The following is a 21,784-nucleotide window of genomic DNA, read 5'->3' as shown; positions in this document are numbered from 1 at the left end:
TTTATACAGGAAAAGGCACATCCCTCCCAAGGGCTTCCTCAGTATGTACCAGGACCACAGACCGCGTCGAAGTATGAAAATTAGAATGAAATGATGTGGGTCTCTGAGGGCCTGATGAAACCTCAGGCTAAATTGGTGGAAGGAAACCACCAAGGAACCGTAGCTAGCGAGGCATTCCAGGAGAGAGGCAGAATTCTTGGCGGCAGCGCTCCCTTCCACCAGAATAGAAGCCCTCTGCGGCAGGGAAAGGCTTTAACTAAACCTCATTCCTTCTTATCACCTTCCCTTGGAGGAGAAGAGAGGGAATCTCAACAGATGCGTTTTGCTTTCTGCATGGGATTCTCTGGTACGTGACATGCTTGCATTGATGTTCATTCCACAAACACTGCTTTGCCTCTCCAGCACTGGGCGGCCCGGCGTTGGGCCTTGGATTTGGCAAAGGTAGGATGAGGATGCAGAATCGTCAACATTCTTTGGGGCCAAAGACATCAATAATGATCCAAGATCCCAGCCTTCTACCCAAAGCTACCAGATCAAGTGGCCAGGCTGGGGGTCAGCAACCTTTTCCTGTAAAGCACCAGGTAGTGAATATTTTAGGTGTTGTGGGCCACATGTGGTCTCTGTCACATATTTATTTTTATTTAAATGCCCTTTTAAAATGTAAACACCATTCGTAGCTCGTGGGTCATACTAAAGCAGGGCCTGGGCAGACTTTCTGCCTCAGGCCGTGGTTCGCCAACCCCAAGCAAGAGTCACATCGGAAGAGAATTGAGAGCTGACTTGCTGAAGTCTTGAGTCCATAGGTTATTTTCAATGGCTTTCTTTCTTTTCTTTTTAAGATCATATAATTTATGATCTAATCTGGGACGCTTTCGAGAATGAATAAGGATCCTTTGAGTTAGCCGGAAGCTCACCAGTGTATACTAGGAACACCTTGGGCAAGACCGACGGCACGACTGCTGTCCGAGCTCACCTTTCCTGGTCCTTTGGGACCTTCTCAGTCCTCTAGAGAGCTCGGAAAGCCCAGGCTGGTCCTGTGCTGGGAATCGGTTCTGGCTGGATTGTGCTTTTTTTGGATGGGTTATCACGGAGTGGTGATTTAGTCTGTGGTTTAGATGTGTTTATATTGGTTGGCTTTTCTTTCCTAATTGTAGTGCTGGTGGCCAAAAGCCCTCTGGAAATTTCAGCCAATTCACTCTTAACAATAGCTTCTTTAGGAGGAAAGGGGAGATCACGCTTTGGGCTTATTTCCTACCAGTGCTTTTCCCCCACTTCTCCCCCATGCTCAACAAATCGAGACTGGCCAAGCTCCCGAGGAAGCTGCTCGTTGTGGACAGAGACACTGAGACTGGATCTTGCAGTATTCCAAAACCCAAGTCCCCAGAAAGTAACATCAAAGTGCTCCTAGGAATTTAACTGACTCCAGGATCTCAGCTCCTCTTTCTCTAGCCCAGCAAGTTCAAGAGGCCTTCATTAAGCACCGCAGGAGACCAAAGAGGTAGAAATTCATCTCCGAAGTGCTCTCCCTGGGCCCTGGCCCTGAAGTCCCCCGTGCTTTCCTGGTGGCACCATGAGGGGCAGACACACATGCTCTTCCCTTTCATCTCTGTTGCCTCCTCCGGCTGGTATTTACCGTTACTCCCATGCTGAAGCTGGGTCTGTAATGCCGAGGATCCTAACATTAGTGCTGAGGGGTCTTGGAAAGGTTTCAGGAAGCCCCCACGTATCAAAGGGGAGCTCTTCACCACCAAAGGAGGGTTAGTTTTCCAGCATCCATCCAAACACCACACATCACCACTTGCACTGCTAGAGCTGATGAGGAAGAAAAACCAGTCACTGCTTCAGCTGGGCTCCCTCCCAGAGTCACCACGTGGATTGCCTTCTGGTCAACATCTTGGTCTCATTTGAACGTGGAATAAGGCAGGTGAAATTTCACTGATTTTATTATTATCACACCATTTTACTACAAATTATTATTATTAATTCTTCATCATTAGTCAATTTATTGAACCTATTACTGAAAGATTTCTCCAATTTTTTTTTTCATGTAGAGTCTTGCTGTGTCACCCAGGCTGGAGTGCAGTGGCACAATCTTGGCTCGCTGCAACTGCCACCTCCCATCTCCCAAATATTTTCATAAGATCTTTTTGAACACTGCTTTGCACATTTGCTCATGCAACTAAGTATTTGTTCACACAAATTTTCCAGGGGCTTTTCTCATCCATTGATCAATCACCTGACCACCTCGGGCTCTCATCGCTTCTGTTAGTCACACCCTATATCACACACACAGACTTTGAAAACAAACATTTTTCAAACAGTATTTTCTCCAGAAAAAAAGTCCCTCTCACTCTGGTTGATTTTCCTGCTTTGAAATATCATGGCTTTGCCCCAGGGCTTCTGTAAGGCAGGACACACCCTGTCCTCCCTGGGCAAGCAACATTGAATCAATGACATTCTGCTGTCAGTGGCAGGAGTCAGAGAGACAGTGACGGGGGCACTCATTCCAGCCCTCCAGGACACCGGTCCCACTCATCTCAGCCTCTGCACTCCCTCCCTAGACAGGGAGTGCAGAGGCCCAGGTCTCCAGCTGCAACCTCAGTTCTGTGCAGTTGAACTCAGACAGGAGCCGCTGGTGGTTTTCTAACATTTTATGAAGCCGTGGAATCTGTTCTAAAACCAAATCCAATGTGAAGCCATGGACAAGTAGGTAGGAAACAGGCTGCCCAAGATAGAAACTGCGCCCAGTCCCCCTCCCTGAAGCATCTCCTGAGAGCCCCAGGGCCCCAGAAATACGGGTGCAAACCCTTGCCTTCCAGCACAGGAATTCCACTCTCCTGCCTCCTAGGCTGATGAATGTGGTTGAAGGGTATTCTATACAAAAAGGCAAAAGCAAGTGAACAAGCAAAACCTCCATGGGAAGGAAATACAGCTGTGGACCCCAAAGTAAATGTGGACTCTGGTTGTGTTTTCCTTCTGTTCTCAAGGATAATTATCATGTCCTTTCACACACGAAAAAAATATTGGCTTGTTCACACAGAACCACGCTTGAGCTGCCTATTATACATATGTGATTTATATTTACATTCATATATTAAACCGCTTGACAGAGCAACGTCTATTCCACACTAATAATAACACATACAACAAAATTATTGAATGCCTTAATGGGCAAGGGTATGACTGGGACTAAGTACTCTACGGCAATGTAGAAAGAGAAGGCATGTCATTGTCACCAAGCCATTTAGAATCCTCCAATAGTTATTTTAGTCTTTGCCCAAATTATACATTTTTTACTCCATTTGCTTGCATCTAAGACCAGAGAGTCCTCACGTTTCCTTTTTAAAATTTAAACTGTTGTTTTGAAATAATGGTAGATTCGCATGCAGTTGTAAGAAACAAGACAGAGAGGTTCCATGTAACATTGACTCAGTTTCCCCCATTGGTAACATCTGGCAAAACTAGAATAGAGTATCACAACTATGACAGTGATGTTAATCCAGTCAGGATATAATTTTTACCTTTTCTTTGAGAGAGAGAGGGTCTTGCTGTCACCCAGGATGGAGTGTAGTGATGCAATCATGGCTCACTGCAGCCTTAACCTCCCGGGCCCAGGCAATCCTCCCACCTCAGCCTACCAAGATGCTGGAGCCACAAGTGTGTGCCACCATGCCTGGCTAATGTTTTGTATTTTGTTTTTTTTAACATAAATGGGATTTTGCCACATTACCCAGGCTGGTCTCAAACTCCTGGACTCAAGCGACCCTCCTGCCCCAGCCTCCCAAAGTGCTAGGATTACAGGCATGAGCCACTGCTCCCAGCCCCAGTCAGGACATAGAACCACAAGGATCTTTCATGTCCTTTATAACCACAGCTCCTCCCCACTGCCTGGCTTTTCTCCTCCCCCACCCCACTCCCACCATGGTCCTTGACCCCTGGCAACCACGAATCTGTTCTCCATTTCTTTAATTTTGTCAGTTCAAGAATGTTATGTAAGTGGAATCCTACAGGTAAACTTTGAGGATTGACTTTCCCTGCAGCTTATTTCCGTGGAGATTCATCCAAGTTGGTCCATGTATCAACAATTTGTTCCTTTTCATTGCTGAGGACTATTCCATAGTACAGATTAATAATATATTGACGAGCGTTTGAGTTGTGTCTAGTTTGGGTTTATTATGAATAAAGCTATTATGAACATTCATGTACAGGTGTTTGTGCAAATATACATTCTTATTTCTCTGGGATGGATGCCCAAGAGTGACATTTTTGGGTCATATGGCAGTCTCATGTTTAGTTTTATAAGAAACTACCAAACTGTTTTCTGGAGTGGCTATAGCATTTTACAATGCCAGCAGTAATGTATCCAGTTTCTCTGCATCCTCATCAGCTTTTTGTGTTGTCACTGTTTTTATTTATTTACTTAGAGACAGAGTCTCACTATGTTGTCCAGGCTGAACTTGAACTCCTGGGCTCACACAATCTTATAGGTAAGCACCACCACACCTGACCACTGTTGTCACTACTCTTTATTTTAGCAATTCTGAAAGGCATGTAGTAACATCTCATTGTGGTTTTAATTTACATTACCTCAGTGGTTAGTTATACTGAACTTTTTTGTGTGCTTGTTTGCCATATATATATCTTATTTAGTGAAATATATGTATGTCTTTGGCCCATTTTCCAAGTAGACTGGGTTTTTTTTTTCACTATTGAGTTTTGACAGATCTTTATATATTCCAGGTACTAGTCTTTTGTCGTATGTATTATTTGAAGATATTTCTCTCAGTTTGCCTTTTCATTCTCCTCACATGGACTTTCTCATAGGAAAGTTTACTTTTTATCAATTTTTTCCTTTATGGGATCACACTTCTGATGTCAAATATAAGAACTCTTTGCCTAGGCCTACATCTCAAATGTTTTTTCCTTTGTTGTCCTCCAAAAGTCTTATAGTTTTACATTTTAAATTTACAAATATGTTGCATTCTGAGTTAAATTTGATAAGGTGAGAGGTTTGGGTTGTGGTTTCTTTTTTTGCTTACACATGTCCACTTACTTCAGTACCATTTGTTGAAAAGGCTTTCTTTTGCGTCTTTGTCAATAAGCAGTTGGAGATATTTACATAGGTTGATTTATGTGCTCCTTCATATTTATATAGGTTAATTTATGGTTTCTCTATTCTGTTTCAATATGTATATGCCTATCCCTGAACAATACCATACTATCTTGAGTACTGTGGCTATATAGTAAAACCTAATATGAGGTAGAGTAATTCCTCACACTGTATTCTTTTTTTACATGTTTTTTTTTTTTTTTTTCAAGACAGAGTCTCGCTCTGTCGCCCAGGCTGGAGTGCAGTGGCGCAATCTCGGCTCACTGCAAGCTCCGCCTCCTGGGTTCATGCCATTCTCCTGCCTCAGCCTCCCAAGTAGCTGGGGCTACAGGCGCCCGCCACCACACCCAGCTAATGTTTTGTATTTTTAGTAGAAACAGAGTTTCACCATGTTAGTCAGGAGATGGATGGTCTCAATCTCCTGACCTCGTGATCTGCCCCCTTGCCCTCCCAAAGTGCTGGCATTACAGGCATGAGCCACCACACCCAGCCCCAAGACTTTTTAAATTCTAAAAAATTTAAAAATTTTTCATGTAAACTCTAGAGTAATCTTGTCTCTGTCTACAAAAACTCTTGCTGAGATTTTGATCAAGATTGCATTACATCTGTCGATCAATTTGGGAAGAATTGACTTAAAATGTTAAGTCTTTTAATCCATGAACATAGTATGCCTCTCCATTTATCTAGATCTTCTTTAATTTCTTTAATAAGCATTTTGTTATTTTCAGCACAGAAATCCTTCACATAAGTATTTCATTTTATTTGGAGTGACTTGTGTTGTGTTCTAATTTTGGTTTCTGGATGTTCATTTTTACAAATAGAAATGCAATTAATTTTGTGTGCCAATCTTATATCCTGCAGGGTTGCTGGATTCACTTATTAATTCTAGGAGTTTTTATAGATCACTTGAGATTGTCTGTGTAGATAATCATTTCATCTGAAAATAGGGGCAGTTTAATTTCTTCCTTTCCAGTCTCTACACTATCCATTTACTTCTCTTTGCACTCTTGCAATAGCTAGAATTTCTAGCACCATGTTGAATAAGGGTGGTGAGAGTAGACATCCTTGCCTTGTTTCTAATCTTAGACAGGAAGCAGTCTTTCAACATGAAGCATGATGTTACCTGTAGGCTTTTAATAGCTACTCTTTATCAAGCTAAAGAAGATTTCCTTTATTACTAGTTTGCTGAGAGTTTTTATCATGAGTGGCTGTTGGATTTTGTCAAATGCCTTTTCTGTGTGAATTGATATGACTGTGTGATTTTTTTCTTTCTTTGCAGTGGATTATATGGATTGATTTTTTAATATTGACCTAATAACTTTGCATACTTGAAATAAATTTTGTCATGGTATATAATTCTTTTAATATATCTCTAGATTTGATTTGCTAATATTTTGTCAGGGATTTTGTGTCTAAGTTGATAAGCCATATTGATCTTTTTTTTTTTTTTTTTGTATCTGTGTAATACTAGCCTCATAAGATGAAGTGATAAGCATTCCCTCCTCTTTTGTTTTCAGGAAGAAATTGTGTAAAATTATTAAATTTTCTTTAAATGTTCAATGGAATTCACCACTGAAACCTTCTGGGCCTAGAAATTTCCTTTTTGGGAGCTTTTAAATTATAGTTGAATATCTTTATTAGTTACATGACCTAATAAGAAGTATTTTCATTAAATTTTTTTGCACACTTTCTCATACATTTGGGCACTCAATAAATATTTAATCAAGTGGTTTTCTCAGGGGATTTTGCAAAGACTATTTCTAAATTAAATGGGACATCACAATAGCTAATCATATAAACTAATTCTTAGTAAAATAAAATGCTTTCATCTACTGTGCAAAGTTCTTGTTCTGTTTTTTATAGTTTCTAATAGCTTTGATATTTTAGGCAAGTCAGAACTTGCCTAAGCAAACATTTCATTAACAAACTTTTTTTATGTGTCATGTACTCTGGTATTTTCTACTCTATTCTATATTATTTTTAAAAAATTCTGATTGCAACTCATTAAATTGATTTCAGGACCCACTAATGGGCTACAACCTGCAATTTGAAAAACAATGATTTAAATATTCTCTCATGTCCCTTCTACTTCATATACTTACTACTAAATGTGTCTACTGCTTTTTCCTCTTGACTGCAACACAAAGCTTATTAGACACCTACAACACTGTTATTTTGCAGTTTATTTTCAAATCACTTCCAAAGTAGATTTAAGATAGTTTATAATAAATGCAGAGTTATGTTTTTAAGGTAAAAGGGAAAAATAAGAAATGATGGAGAAAGTACTTTTCTACTTTTCAGGAATTAAAATAATTATGGAAAGAAAAGTAAAGTAACAGGAAATACAGGTGTCAAGTCATTTAGTCTAAATTACTTCTCACCATACTTTGTTAAAAGGAGATCAGAATTTCAAAGATCAGAAGTGGTTGCTGAGAGTGGAACTGTCCAGTCATTGCAGCCCTCCTTCCATGGGACAAAAGAAAGAGGTCTTGGACAAATGTGGGACTCCTGTGGTCTGGAAGTAAAGCTGAGGTCAACAGACCATCTCTCCACCCCCCAGAGCCTGAGCCTGGCTTATCCTCCTAGCTGGGAAAGCAGCAGCTGTAAGTGCTGTTTGCTGTTCTTCCCGTAATTACAAGAAAAAGAAAAAGACAAAAGACAAACCTCACTGAGAAAGAGAGGTTTGAACTGTGGCCAGAGAACGGTCTTTCCAGTGTTATCATAGGACACACTTTTCACTCTGTTTTCCCTGTCACTTTGCCATCTTTGTGACATTTCCCTGTCACTTTGCCTATTGTTCAGGATGTGGCCGTGATTCATAGCATGTCATGAGGTCCAAGACAAAAACCTGTAGAACCACAGATGTGAAGAGATCGTGAGGTCCAACCTCCCGATTTTACAGATGCAGACAATGAGGCCCAGAGAGGTTAGAAGACTTGCTGAACATTGAACAGAGTTCATGGCAGAAGCCACCCTACACCTATGACCCTAGCTGTCCTCCCAAGCCTGGATGTCCTGCTCTTCAGCTCTGAGCTTAAAGTAGAACAATTCAGCAGTAGGGTCATTTACCCACCTATCCGGAAGTCATTCCTGCATCCACTTCTGACAGCCTATAAATCAGAGGAAGGGCGGGAGAGAGAGTAGGTGAAAGAGAAAGGGGCTTTGCTTCCTCTCCCTTGCTTAACCAGTTCAGAAGTTTACAGCTTTCAGCCATTCGTGAGGCAATGGAACCCTGTAGAAAACAGATGTGAGCCCTTCCTTACCCAGTGGTATGGTGAATGGTCCAGCTGGGCAAAATCAAACCTTGAGTCACGGGCTAGTAATCACCTACTAATTGCAAGACACCATGGGTGATTACACAAGCCTGCCATACGGCCTCTTGCTCTCGAGGAGCTTACAATCAATTTGGAAGTGCAAGCAAGTACTCCTTGACCAAGTGACGGGATGTGTGAGCTCATAATAGGTAACCAGTTCTCCTTGACCGTAGAAACACATTTATTTTCCAGTTGCTAATTTCAACAGAGGGCACAACACAGGATCACGTGATGTCTTGAATTTTATTCCAATGTCATGCTGCCCACTAGGACCAAGATCAGGGCTGTGGGTTTCACAAAGGTGCCACAATTTCACTCATAACTGCACACAGTGGGTGGGTATCTAGAATATGTGGAAGCAGTTACTACAAACACTCCTATTTCTGGCAGTTATGGTTATTTTGCTCCCATCTGGTGGAGCCTGGAGACCATGTCCCCCCATCAACACGACAGCAGTAATGGCATGAAAGCATTACAAACTGTGCCCCTGTGGGTGAGCACCTGTTTGTATCTCTTAGAGGGGGCTCCACTGGCATTTGAATGGGACAAGACATTGTCATGCAGGACTGCCTTGTGCACTACAGAACATTTATATCCCTGGCTCTTGCTCACCAAATGTCAGTGGGCCCCAGGCATTGTGACAACGCATAACACCCCCACGTTTCCAAATGCCCCTTGTCAGAAAAACCAATGTTCTATTTTCTCATCTTCTTTCATCAGGCATGATGCATGTCTAGACCAGTTGACAAGCATTCTGCTGATTTAGCGACATTAAAGCCAGCACTGATAGCCTTATTCCCGCTGCAAAAACCAAGGCTGACGTGCACTGCGGGATGCACAAGCACCACCCCTCCCACCCTTCTGGCCATGATTACGATCCTGAAACAGACTTAGAGATACTGAAGACCCTTTCATTTCAATGCTGATGTCATCCTGACAGGCTGTCTTATCTGTCTCCTAACGGGAAACAAAGGAGTAACCTTGGCAGGTAATCTCAATTTAGCCTTTGCTTACTTCTTTTTCTAATTAAGAAACAAAAATTTGGCTTCCTTCCTCTCTTTCCTAATTCAGCCCAAGGGTCACTGAGCAGGCACAAGAAAGGCAGGTGACAGTGGCCTGGGCAAGAGTGATATTGGAGCAAGGTGGCAGAAGCAGCTGGTGGCACTTGACAACGGTAACAATTATGAGCACAAAGTCAGAGCAGGGTGAGAGGCCCCTCACACAGTCGAGAGAATGGCTACCTACAGGGGCCAGCAAATAAATACACTAAGGATGATGCAACCCTAAGATGTCAAGATAGAATTATAGATGTAAAGGCATATGTGTGTGTATACACACCTTTGTGTGTTTGCATATAGGGACGGATACAAATACATCTATTTCCTAATTCTGTCCACTGAGAGGGCCTGGAGAAGCAACACTCCAGTAGCAAAGGTCCTACTTTGCACCTAGATCTTGGCTTCTAAATATCCATGAAAAGGAACTAAGGCTCCTCAAAGAACTGGCTGATGCAGACCTGGAACAGAAAAAGTACCAGAAATCCTGGAAGGGCTTTTTGTGAAGAAGTTCTCAGAGAAGGAGAGGCACATGGCAAAAGGATGCGGAATCCAGCTTTGCAGGAAAGCAACTGTCAAAATCTGGGTCTACATGAACATCAAAGTAATTAATGAGAGTGAGGTTTGTAACCCACTGAATAATAGAAGAATAGAATGGATGAGAACACATTTGTTTGTAAAAATGGGAGATACCAACGTTCTTCCTTACAATAGAATGCCGATTTATTAATGTAAGGGGAATAATACAATTAGAAAATTACCATTTGGCAAACATCACGGTTATAATTAATTCCAGCAAGAAACAACAATGAGTTCTAAAACAAGGAAGTAAAAATGGAATGAATCATGGAATCTTTACCTAATATTAACTACAAAAGAAAAAAGTAACTTTACAGTGGAGAAATGGGGCAGACACCATCTTAATCAAGCAATCAAAGTTTCCATCACCAATGGGGCAAAATGACATCAGGACTATTTGATAGTGGGCAGTGAGACCACTGCATCACTTCTGTGACATTCTTGTCCAAAATGCATGACCTGGTCTAATCATGAAGAAACAGAGAACAATCCAATTTAAGGATCATTCTATAAAATGTAACCTTCATAAAGGTCAAGGGCATGGAACTCCAAGAAACATCCAGATAGAAAGAGGCTAGATCATGGGATCATTAATTGGACCCACTGGTAGCAAGCACATCATGGGTAAAACTTGAAAGGAGTCTGAATGAAAGGCATACGCGGGCTGGGTGTGGTGGCTCACGCCTGTAATCCCAGCACTTTGGGAGGCTGAGATGGGAGGATCACTTGAGGCCAGGAGTTTCAGACCAGCCTGGTCAACATAGCAAGACCCAATCTCTACAAAAGAAAAAAAAATTATAAATTAAAAAAAGGAAAAGAAAGAAAGGCATACAGGAGTTTTTTGTAGTAGTCTTGCAACTTCTCTATAAATTTGAAATTGTTTCAAAATAATCTTTTTAAAGTTGAGACAGATTAATAATTATAGATTACGTCTTATAGATTATAAAGATGATGTAAGAATATGTCAAGTATATTTCAGAGTGCCTCGAAGTGCAGTCTGTAGACAGATGTTGGTCTGCAAATGGTTACTCTGCCAAATCAAGAGGAGAAGCTTGCACCATAATGTGTGTCAACCGCCTCACCAAGCACACTGTAGTTTGGCGGACAGGATTTTAGTGCTTGAGTTTCTCCATAAAGAAAGCACTATGTTGATTTACAGCTTGCACCAAACTCCCCGAGCATCAGAGACCCACACTTTGAGTAGTGCTGGTGTAAACGACAATTAATCATGAGTTGAACTTCATAAAGGGGCATGTTAAATTGGAGTATTCTCTCTGGTGAGAGTCACAGTTAAAAAATAGTCATAATCGTATGACCCTCAGGATCCCAGTTCAGAACATACTCATGAAGGCATTTTGGATGAAAAAGATGGACTTGGCATGCACATGACCCAGAATGGACAACAAATCAGCCCAATAACCTCGTGGACCTTTTTGTTCAAGATTATTTCTATCTATCGGCATCTTTACAGTCCTCAGAGGAGGAGAATGCCTCCCACACTCCCTTAGTTCATTGCTGATTCTTCACCAAATGAACACCAGTGAGACTTTTGCAATAGAGAAGAAAAAGTAATTAAGACTCATTAATGTTTAAATGAGTTAGTACAGAGGAAAAACTGTTTCACACAACTTCAGGAAAATATCTCTTCATCCTAAAAGAGATATTTCTTCAAGTGCTGGTGCCCAGCTAACTGGAAAACAAATGTCAGCACATGATTTTTTTTTTTTTTTTAGAGCTGGGGTCTCGCTATATCACCCAGGCTGGAGTGTAGTGACTATTCACAGGCATGATCATCACACACTACAGTGTTAAACTCTGGGCTTAAGCCATCCTCCTGCCTCAGTCTCCCAAGTAGCTGGGACCACAGGCACATGCCACCATGCCGGGCTTGTACTTGATTTTTTAAAAAGTTCTTGGCCATGTGTTTCTTAACAATTATCTTTGAAAATAATCTTTTTTTTTTTTTTTTTTTTTTTTTTTTTTTGAGATGGAGTCTTACTCTGTCACCCAGGCTGGAGTGCAGTGGCTGGATCTCAGCTCACCACAAGCTCCGCCTCCCAGGTTTACGCCATTCTCCTGCCTCAGCCTCCCGAGTAGCTGGGAGTATAGGCGTCCGCCACCTTGCCCAGCTAGTTTTTTGTATTTTTTAGTAGAGACGGGGTTTCACCGTGTTAGCCAGGATGGTCTCGATCTCCTGACCTTGTGATCTGCCCGTCTCGGCCTCACAAAGTGCTGGGATTACAGGCTTGAGCCACCGCACCTGGCCGAAAATAATCTTTGTTGGCATGTTCTTCTCATGCAATTGGAGACAGTTCTTCCTGCTAGTTTCACATTTTACCTTTCTGGTGGCTTCTGTTTGCCCATTCCACACTGACATGAGCATTTTTTCCCCTTTCCTTTTTTTATTTTTATTTTTTTTAACTTCCTGTGTTAAGCACCAAACCATACTGCTCTGCTCCTGTTGCCAAGAACTTATGTCGCCAGTGTGAATAAGATCCCCTGCTCTGTGCGTTGCAGTTCAGAGTGGCAGGGAGTTCAAGATCCAGTGGCTTCGGGGTGGCACTCCAGGCTGGTATACATGGCCTTTGGGACCATCCGAGTCTACCAGCAGGAAGGAAGATGACAGAAATTGGCATCAGTGTCAGCCAACATTATCAGCAACTGCTGCACATTCCGGAAGAACATCAACACCCCTACTTTGACCCACACGAATCGATTGTCCTTGCTGCACCAGCTCTTCTGTAGCACCTGGCAGTGCTGCCAAACAGGGGCTGACTGCCCGGGGTTGGCTGTTCCAGCCAGCATGTTTGTCCTGGGTCTCCAGAAACTGTCTCACCAGCACTAAATCTGCAAATACGAGTAACATACAGCTGGACAGAGCCCTGGAGGGGGCAGAGAGGTTTTCAGGGATTCCCCAGAAGCACTGAAAAATGGATCGTCTTGCTGCAGGTGTGGCAGCTGCCAAGGCAGTCAGAGCCCTTGGGATAGAGCCACATCGGAGGTACCTTTTTCATTTTCACACTTTAAAAAAGCATGATGTTTCTTGATGTAGGTTCTCCATCATGTGGCTTCTGCCTATTCCCATAGCACATCCCCTGCTGACCACTGCCACACACTGTAGACGCCCACTAGTGCCAAGTTACTCCACGCGCCCCACACACCGCATGCTGTTTCCCACCTCCATGCTCTGCTCATAAAATTCCTTCTGCCCTGTTGACTAGAGGCAGTGCCCAGCATGGAGTAGCCAGCCAGGCATGATTATGGAACTGAGCTGATGAAACTTCAGGTCCCTTCTCTTCATGTGGAGTCTCGCTCTGTCTCCCAGGCTGGAGTGCAGTAGCCTGATCTCGGCTCACTTGTCTCCCAAGTTCAAGCAATTCTCCTGCTTCAGCCTCCCGAGTAGCTGGGACTACCGGCATGTGCCACCACACCCGGCTAATTTTTTTGTATTGTTTTTAGTAGAGATGGAGTTCACCATGTTGGTCAGGCTGGTCTCAAACTCCTGACCTCTAGAGATCTACCCGCCGTGGCCTCCCAAACTACTGGGATTACAGGCGTGAGCCACCACACCAGGCCTGCCCACTCTTTAAGGCTTCTCCTTGGTCCATTTCCTATAGACGTGAGATCTGACCTGTCTCAGCATAGGCTAAGCCTATCCCAGAGGCATAGATGCTGATCAGAATGGTAAGCTGGAGAAAATAACAATTTGCATTAGATTAACCAACAACCTGAATATAGCTTCTAGAAATATCTCAGATAATGAATGAGATTGCCTCATTCAAATTACAAAAATATCCAGGGTGTGACAATATCTGTTTCTGTTAACATAATGGTCCTTAGTTGCTATGGTAATCTTCTCCATTGACCCGACTCTAGCGGATGAGGTTATCAAGGCCCTATCACTTTCCAGCATCAAAGCAATCTTCTAATCTGCCCTACAAATTAGGGCGCTTTTGAAGGTCAGAAGGATTGCTACTTATAACACACCAATGCGACAGGTAGAAATAAGACAGTTCCTGGCAAATTGAGATACATGGCGACATTTCCTATCAGACTTTGAAGTATCTCACATAAATAGATCCTCAACAAGTGTTTGCTGGATGAATATATTTGTTTTTTCCTCCCTTGTTGTAATTTCAGTTTCTGAAGAACAGAGGTGGCCGGGTGTGGTGGCTCATGCCTGTAATCCCAGCACTTTGAGAGGCCGAGGCGGGTCAATTACCTGAGGTCAGGAGATTGAGACCATCCTGGCTAACACGGTGAAACCCTATCTCTACTAAAAATACAAAAAATTAGCTGGGCGTGGTGGCGGGCGCCTGTAATCCCAGCTACTCAGGAGGCTGAGGCAGGAGAATCGCTTGAACCCAGGAGGCAGAGGTTGCAGTGAGCTGAGATTGCGCCACTGCACTCCAGCCTGGGCAACAAGACCGAAACTCTGTCTCAAAAAAAAAAAAAAGATAAAAGAAAAAAGAAAAAAAAAAGAACAGAGGCAGTGTCTGATGTTTCTTCTAGGTTACTCATAACAATGGATATATCATAGGCACTCAAAAATATCTGTTAACTGTCTTATGATGAGATGTTCTTTCCTAGTGAAAATTCTCTATGGGTAACTGGAAATACAAGAATAGAACTTTGCTGAGAAGTTAAAGCTAGAATATTTGGGTAGGTCTTTAGAGAGGATATAGGGTTAGCTGGGAATAGAAACCCTCCCAAGATACTATAGATACCTAAGAAAAATCAGTGAAAAGACCTGAAATATATCCATAGGAGGATGAGAGCCTTCTACTGTCAGCTGAGCTAGAGCAAGATAGAAGTTCATGAGCTTTTACTAATCATTGTATTTTATAGTGTGGGAAGGGGGAAGAGAAGACTAATAAAATGGCTAATTTTAGGTAATACCAGCCTTTGGCAATAATACTTGAATGCAATAGAATAAAAAGACAGCTGGGTGCAGTGGCTCACACCTGTAATCCCAGCACTTTAGGGGGCCAAGACAGGCAGATTGTTCAATCCCAGGAGTTTGAGACCAGCCTGGGCAACATGGTGAAACTCTGTCTCTACAGAAAAAATTTAAAAAATTACCTGGGCATGTTGGTGTATGCCTGTGGTCCCTCCCAACTACTCGGGAGGCTGAGATGGGAGGATCACTTGAGCCTGGGAGGTCAAGGCTGCAGTGAGCCGAGATCATGCCACTGCACTCCAGCCTGGACGACAGAGCGAGATCCTGTCTCAAAAATTAAAAAATAAAAAAGAACAAAAAAGAATAGAAAGATAGACTCTTACATAGTTGACTCAGGAAAGAACTGTGGAGCACCAGTGACTCCTACTGCCTCATTTTATGGATGAGAGAATTAAGGCCCAGGGAAGTTAAATGACATCCAGTTACCTGTTCCCCTTCTGGAAAATTCTTGCTGTGAGAATTTGACATTTGATTAGCCATTGGTGAGACTTTAGAAGTTCTGGGGAAACGTCAGTCTTCATTCCAAGGTATGGCTGTAGTTTTGCCCCTTTAGATTAGAAAGTGGAAACTTTTGAAGTTTTGCCAGGCTAAGGGCCTTCTTCTATTTGTTTGGTGACTCTAACTCCCGTGAGGTCTAGGTTAGCAAATGTGGATCTATTCTCACAAGCAGCAGGAGAAGTGGAAAGACGGAGATGGCCAATGTAAGTCATAAGCAAAAGTGATGCCACCTGGCCTTCCCATGTGCGAAAATCCAGCCCTCGCCATCACTGGCCCACGGCGTGTAAGACGCTGACGTGATTTAGACATCCCCAGAACCAACTGGAGAGGTCGGTCTCAGAGTAAATTGAGGGCATACATTTATGACAAACCAGAAAGCTCCATTTTAAGTCCTGTGATAGATTCAGCAGTGGCCAGAAATGTCACTTTTGCAAGGTCACTTTATTTTTGCAAAGGTCTCCTAGTATTTCAAGAATTCTTATTGTCACAAAATTATGGGAAGTAACACCTTGGACATTTGCACTTGGACCACTGCAAGGTTAAATTCCTTACCCAAAGTTACGCAGTGAACCTAAAGGAAAGCATATTTTATACCCATAACCTCATCCTAAAGCCATTTCTGAGAAGATGAGGAAGGTGAATTCTTCCATTGGCTATGCCCCAAGCTGTCATTCTCAAAAGGACTGCTGTAACACACTGAGTCTGCCCCATGCCTCTTCCTGCGTTACTTTTTTTTTTCCCAAGCAGGATGATTTTTCCAGCACAATTATTTAAATAAAAACAATACAGGCCGGGTGTAGTGGCTCACACCTGTAATCCCAGCACTTTGGGAGGCCGAGGCGGGTGGGTCACTTGAGGTCAGGAGTACGAGACCAGCCTGGGCAAGATGGTGAAACCTCGTCTCTACTAAAAATACAAAAATTAGCTGGGCGCAGTGGTGGGTGCCTGTAATCCAGCTACTCGGGTGGCTGAGGCAGGAGAATCACTCAAACCCGGGAGGCAGAGGTTGCAGTGAGCCGAGATCGCGCCACTGCACTCTAGCCTGGGTGACAGAGTGAGACTCTGTCTCAGTAATAATAATAATAATAGTAATAATAATAAGACAAGGTGGAGATGAGGGAGGGGAGGTGTGAACCCTTAGAGATTCCAGAAACTGACAAGTTTCTTGTGCCAGGAAGGCACTAGCAAGAGCCTTAGTTTAATTTACTTAACGAAGACTTACGGATTGATGAATTCTTGGGAGAAGAGGCCCTGTGTCCAGTCTACCGTGCTGTTAATATAGGGCTAGGCGTGGTACTGGAGCGGCGTCATGGAAACTGAGTTCTGCAAGGGAGTTGTATGTGGAAATAACCTTTTCCGCCCACCTTGGACAGATTAGGCAGGGAGATAATTTTGGTAGGTGGGAAAGATAAGCCGCCCAACTCCAGAGCACGGGCTCCCAAGATGGATGACTACCATACCCTTGAGTTTTCTCCCTTTGTAGGACTCAAGAAACCCTTATGATTGGAAAAAAAAATAAAAAGTGACCCGGCCAGGATTAAGGCACTCCTAAGGAATGGCAGGCCAGCAGCATGGACTGAAACATGATAGATCTGGGGGAAGCGGGGTTAGATGGAGTCAGAGATCTGGAGAACACCACATTAAGAACCAGAGATCCTGGCTTTATTGGAGTTTCATTATGGGAAAATATCTGGGAATTAAAGATATCAGTGCTACCATGGATTCTCTAAGATTCATGGTCCACAAGCAAAATTTTGCTGAGAGATTTATTTCTGGTTCCTGGCCACCAGGAACTAACCATAGAATTAGACTAAGTAATTTCAGGAAGAGATCTCAGTTCATTCTGACTTACTGAGGAGCAAGTAGGGGTAAAGACAGGGACAGTGAATTGCCCAAGATCACACAGGGGGTTAGCGACAACAGGGACCCACAGTCCGATCTCATGACTCAGATAAAAGCAGATCTTCCACATCCACAGGACGCCCTCCCTCTGGAGCCCCGCAGACTGCAGGGGTCTCTTGGATGTGGATATTCCCCCTACGCAACGGAATCAGAAGGGTAAATATTCAGGATGTGTATTTACATGACCATGAACCATGCTACTTTTTGTCTATGGGGAAGAAGGAATAAAACCTGTATCTACCCCATTCTTATAAGAAAAGGGGCCTTTAAGTCAGGCAGAGGTAGATTTTAGTCCTGCTTCCAAACACACTCAGCTGTGTGACTGAGAGACAACTCACTCCATCCCTTTAGGTCTCTCATTGATTTGCAAAATGAGAACCATACTTGCCCCTAATGTAAAGGTTTGGGGGAAGGCCAAATGAGATAATGTATATGGAACATTTAGCACTGGGCCTTGCAAAGAATCTATAAGCAATTATTATTACAGTTGACCCTTGAATAATGTGAAAGTTAGGGATGTTGACCCCTGCCATGCAGCCAAAAATCTGCATATAACTTTTGACTTCTCAAAAACTGAACTACTGATAGCTGACTTTTGACTGGAAACCTTGCCAATAATATAAACAGTCAATTAGCATATATTTGTATATGTATTATATACTATATTCTTATAATAAAGTAAGCTAGGGAAAAGAAAATGTTATTAAGAAAATCATCAGGAGAAGAAAATACATTTACAACACTCTACTGTATGTACTGATACCGTAAGTTTCCATTGCCTGTTCACAAGATGAATAATCTGTCTGAAATGGTGGCAACCACAGCTGCAGAGCTCAATCTATGGTACATATCAAGCAAGTCAACTTTTTCTTGTTATGTCATGACTTTTCTCTGTTTCTTGGGAGCATTTCCAGTGTCACTAGGGGCACTCAATATGGATCTCATGATATTATTCAAGGTTTATGGTATTACACTAAAAAGAGTGAGAAAGTTTGAAACATTGCAAGCATTACCAAAATGTGACACAGAGACACAAAGTGAGCATCTGCATTTGGAGAAATGGTGACGATAGTCTTGTTTGATGCAGGGTTGCCCACAAACTTTCATTTTGTAGAAAATTCAGTATCCACAAAGTGCAATAAAACAAGGTATGCTTATATTGGGAAGCTCTGTTATTTGGTCCATACACATACATAACTGTTATGTCTTCCTGATAAGTTGATACTTTTATCATTATGAAATGTCCCTCCTTATCTCTGGTAATAATTTTAGTTTCATAGTCAACTGCATCTGATATTATTGCCACCCAGTCTTCTCATGTTTATTGTTTGTATGGTATATCTTTCTTTTTCTAGTCTATCCTTTTACTTTACCTTTACTTTCAATCTACTGTTTTTATATTTACAGTGTAACTCTTATAGGCAGTGTTCATTCAGGTCTACCTTTTTTATCCATTAAGACCATCTCTGCCTTTTAATTGGAATGCATAGTCTATTAATATTTAATATAATTATTGTTGTGGTTTGATTTAAGCCTACTATTTTCTATTTGTTTTCTGTTGGTCTTATCTGTGTTTTGTTCCTCTGTTCCTCCTTTCTTACATTTTTTTGAGTTAATTGTACATTTTAGAATTTTATTTTAATGTATCCATTGGCTTATTTATGACTATTTGCATTAGTTTTTAGTGATTATTCTAGGGATTAATATATACACCCTTAACTTTCTTATTTACTTAGGGCTACTTTTGCACCACTTTACATGAAATATATAAATCTTGCACTTGTACAGGTCCCTTTATTCTTTTTGATATACTTTTCATGTATCTAGATACATTTTACCAGTATCCATATACATCTATATACATCAGAAACAATGTCTTAATTTTTGCTTTAAATAGTTATGTGTATTTTAAAGAAATTAAAGGGGAACAGTCTTTCATGTTCACCCAAATACTTAACATTTCTTATGCTCTTCATTCCGCCTTGAAATTCCAAGTTGCTATGTACTATGGTGTGAATGTTTGTGTCTCTCTAAGATTCATATGTTGAAAAAACCCTAAGGTGATGGTATTAGGAAGTGGGACCTTTGGGAGGTGATTAGGCCATGAGGATGGGACCCTCACAAATAGGATTAGTGCCTTTATAAAAGAGGCCCGAGGAAGCTCAGTTGCCTCTTTCACCATGTGAAGATATAACAAGAAGACATCATCTGTCAAGCAGAAAGTGGGCCCTCGCCAGACACCAAATCTGCTGACACTTTTAGCTTCCCAGCCCCCAGAATTGTAAGAAATAAATTTCTGCTTACAAGCTACCCAGTTTATGTTATTTTGCTGTACCGGCCTCAATGGGTTAAGATGTTAGATGATAACTTTTCCATTATTCTAAAGAACTTATATTGTAGTATTTATCAGAGTTTAGCTCTGCCAGTAATTAATTATCTTAGATTCTGTGTATCTGAAAAATGTCTTCATTTCACTTTCATTCTTGAGGAATATTTTTACTGGATATAGATATTCCGGGTTGAGAGTATTTTTCTTTTATACTTTAAAGATGTTACTCCACTGTCATCTTCTGTCTGTTTCTGCACAGAAATCAGTGATAATTGACATTGTTGCTCTCCATTGTAAACTATGTTTTCTTTAGCTACTTTCAAGATTTTCCTTTTGCCTTTGGTTATTAGTAATTTGACGGTTACTTAATTGATAAATGTTGTGTATGTTCTGATTGTTCCACTGACCAGCCATCCCCCAGTCTCCCTCCCTCTCCTCAGTCCTCCCTATTCCCTGAGACATAACAATATTGAAATTAGGCCAATTAACAAAATTGTTATTGTTAACAACTTCAATAACGATATTGAAATTAGGCCAATTAATAATATTACAATGATTTCTAAGTGTTCATGTGAAAGGAAGAGTCACATATCTCTCACTTTAAATCAAAAGATAGGACTGATTAAGCTTAGTGAGGAAGCCATGTTGAAAGCTGACATAGGCCTAAAGCTAGGTCTCTTGCTCCAGTTAGCCAAGTTGTGAATGCAGAGGCAAGGTTCCTGAAGAAAATTGAAAGTGCTACTCCAGGGAACACATGAATGATAAGAAAGTGAAAGAGCCTTATTGCTGATATGGAGAAATTTTTAGTGGTCTGGTTAGAAGATGAAACCAACTACAACATTCTCTTAAGCCAAAACCTAACCCACAGCAAGGCCCTAACTCTCCTCAATTCTGTGAAGGCTGAGAAAGGTAAGGGAGCTACAGAAGAAAAATTGGAAGCTACCAGGGGGTAGTTCATGAGGTTTGAGAAAATAAGCCATCTCCATAATACAGAAGTGTAAGAGGAAGCAGCAAGTTTCGACACAGCAGTTACAGAGAGTTATCCAGAAGATCTAGCTAACACAATTGATGAAGGTTGCTACAGTCAACAACCGGTTTTTGATGTAGAAGACATAGCTTTTCATTGGAAGAAGATGCCATCTAGAACTTCCATAGCTAGAGAGGAGACATCAATGGCTGGCTTCATAGGAGGGGCTGACTCTCTTATGAGGGGCTAATCCAGCTGGTAAAGTTTAGTTGAAGCCAATGCTCATTGACCATTCTTAAAATGCTAGGGTCCTTAAGAACTACACGAAACCTACTCTGCCTGTGCTCTATAAAGAGAACAAAGAAACCCAGAAGATAGCACATCTGTTTACAGAATAGTTTACTGAATATTTCAAGCCCATTATTGAGAACCATTGCTCCAGAAAAAAAGTTTTCTTCCAAAATCGGACTGCTCATTGACAATGCACCTAGTGACCCGGGAGCAGTGACGGGGATGCACAGGAGATTAATGCCATTTCATGCCTGCTAACACAGTATCCATGCTGCAGCCCATGAATCAAGGAGTAATTTCAGATTTCAAGTCTTATTTAAGAGACATATTTTGTAAGGCTGTAGCTGCCGTAGATACTGATTCCTGTGATGGAGCTGGGCTAAGTAAATTAAGAACCTTCTGGAAAAGATTTGCCATTCAAGATGCCATTATGTGGTCTTGTGTGTCATTGGAGGAGGTCAAAAAACATTTTTAATTTTTTGTTTTTTTGTAAATATTTTTGGAGACAGGGTATCACTCTGTCACCAGGCTGCAGTGAAGTGGCACAATCGTAGCTCACTGCAGCCTCGAACTCCTGACTCCTGGCCTCAGATAATCTCATCTCAGTTCACCAAGTAGCTGGGCCTACAGGCATGCATCCAAAATAATCACATTAATGGGGATTTGGAAGAAGTTGATTCCAGCCATCATGGATGACTTTGAGAGGGTCAGGACTTTGGTGGACGAAGTCAGTGCAGAGGTGGTGGGAATAGCAAGAGAACTCGAATTGGAAGTGGAGC

The 21,784-nt window shown here is 41.8% G+C and overlaps 2 protein-coding genes across 4 annotated transcripts in view; one reads left to right on the top strand and one right to left on the bottom strand.

The window, feature by feature from the left end:
• Positions 1-16,363, top strand: part of PPP1R3B (protein phosphatase 1 regulatory subunit 3B) — a 33,974-nt gene extending 17,611 nt beyond the window's left edge. The window contains exon 3 of the transcript XR_004428703.1: positions 16,306-16,363. The gene's annotated coding sequence lies outside the window, so the exon portion shown is untranslated. The remainder of the gene's footprint in view (positions 1-16,305) is intronic.
• ERI1 (exoribonuclease 1) overlaps positions 1-21,784 on the bottom strand; it is a 170,305-nt gene that overhangs the window by 41,674 nt on the left and 106,847 nt on the right. The window contains exon 7 of one of the 3 annotated variants that reach the window (XM_033176810.1): positions 7,324-7,736. The exons of the other annotated variants lie outside the window; for them this stretch is intronic. Coding sequence (XP_033032701.1) covers positions 7,644-7,736 — 93 coding nt within the window. The 3' untranslated portion in view covers positions 7,324-7,643. Of the gene's footprint in view, positions 1-7,323; positions 7,737-21,784 lie in introns of those variants that run through there. 3 annotated transcript variants of the gene reach the window in all.

This window comes from Trachypithecus francoisi, unplaced genomic scaffold (assembly GCF_009764315.1).
Source record: "Trachypithecus francoisi isolate TF-2019V2 unplaced genomic scaffold, Tfra_2.0 Contig01554, whole genome shotgun sequence".
In the NCBI taxonomy this organism is placed as follows: domain Eukaryota; kingdom Metazoa; phylum Chordata; class Mammalia; order Primates; family Cercopithecidae; genus Trachypithecus; species Trachypithecus francoisi.
The sequence above is the reverse complement of the archived record's forward strand: the minus strand, read 5'-3'. Positions and strand labels throughout refer to the sequence as shown.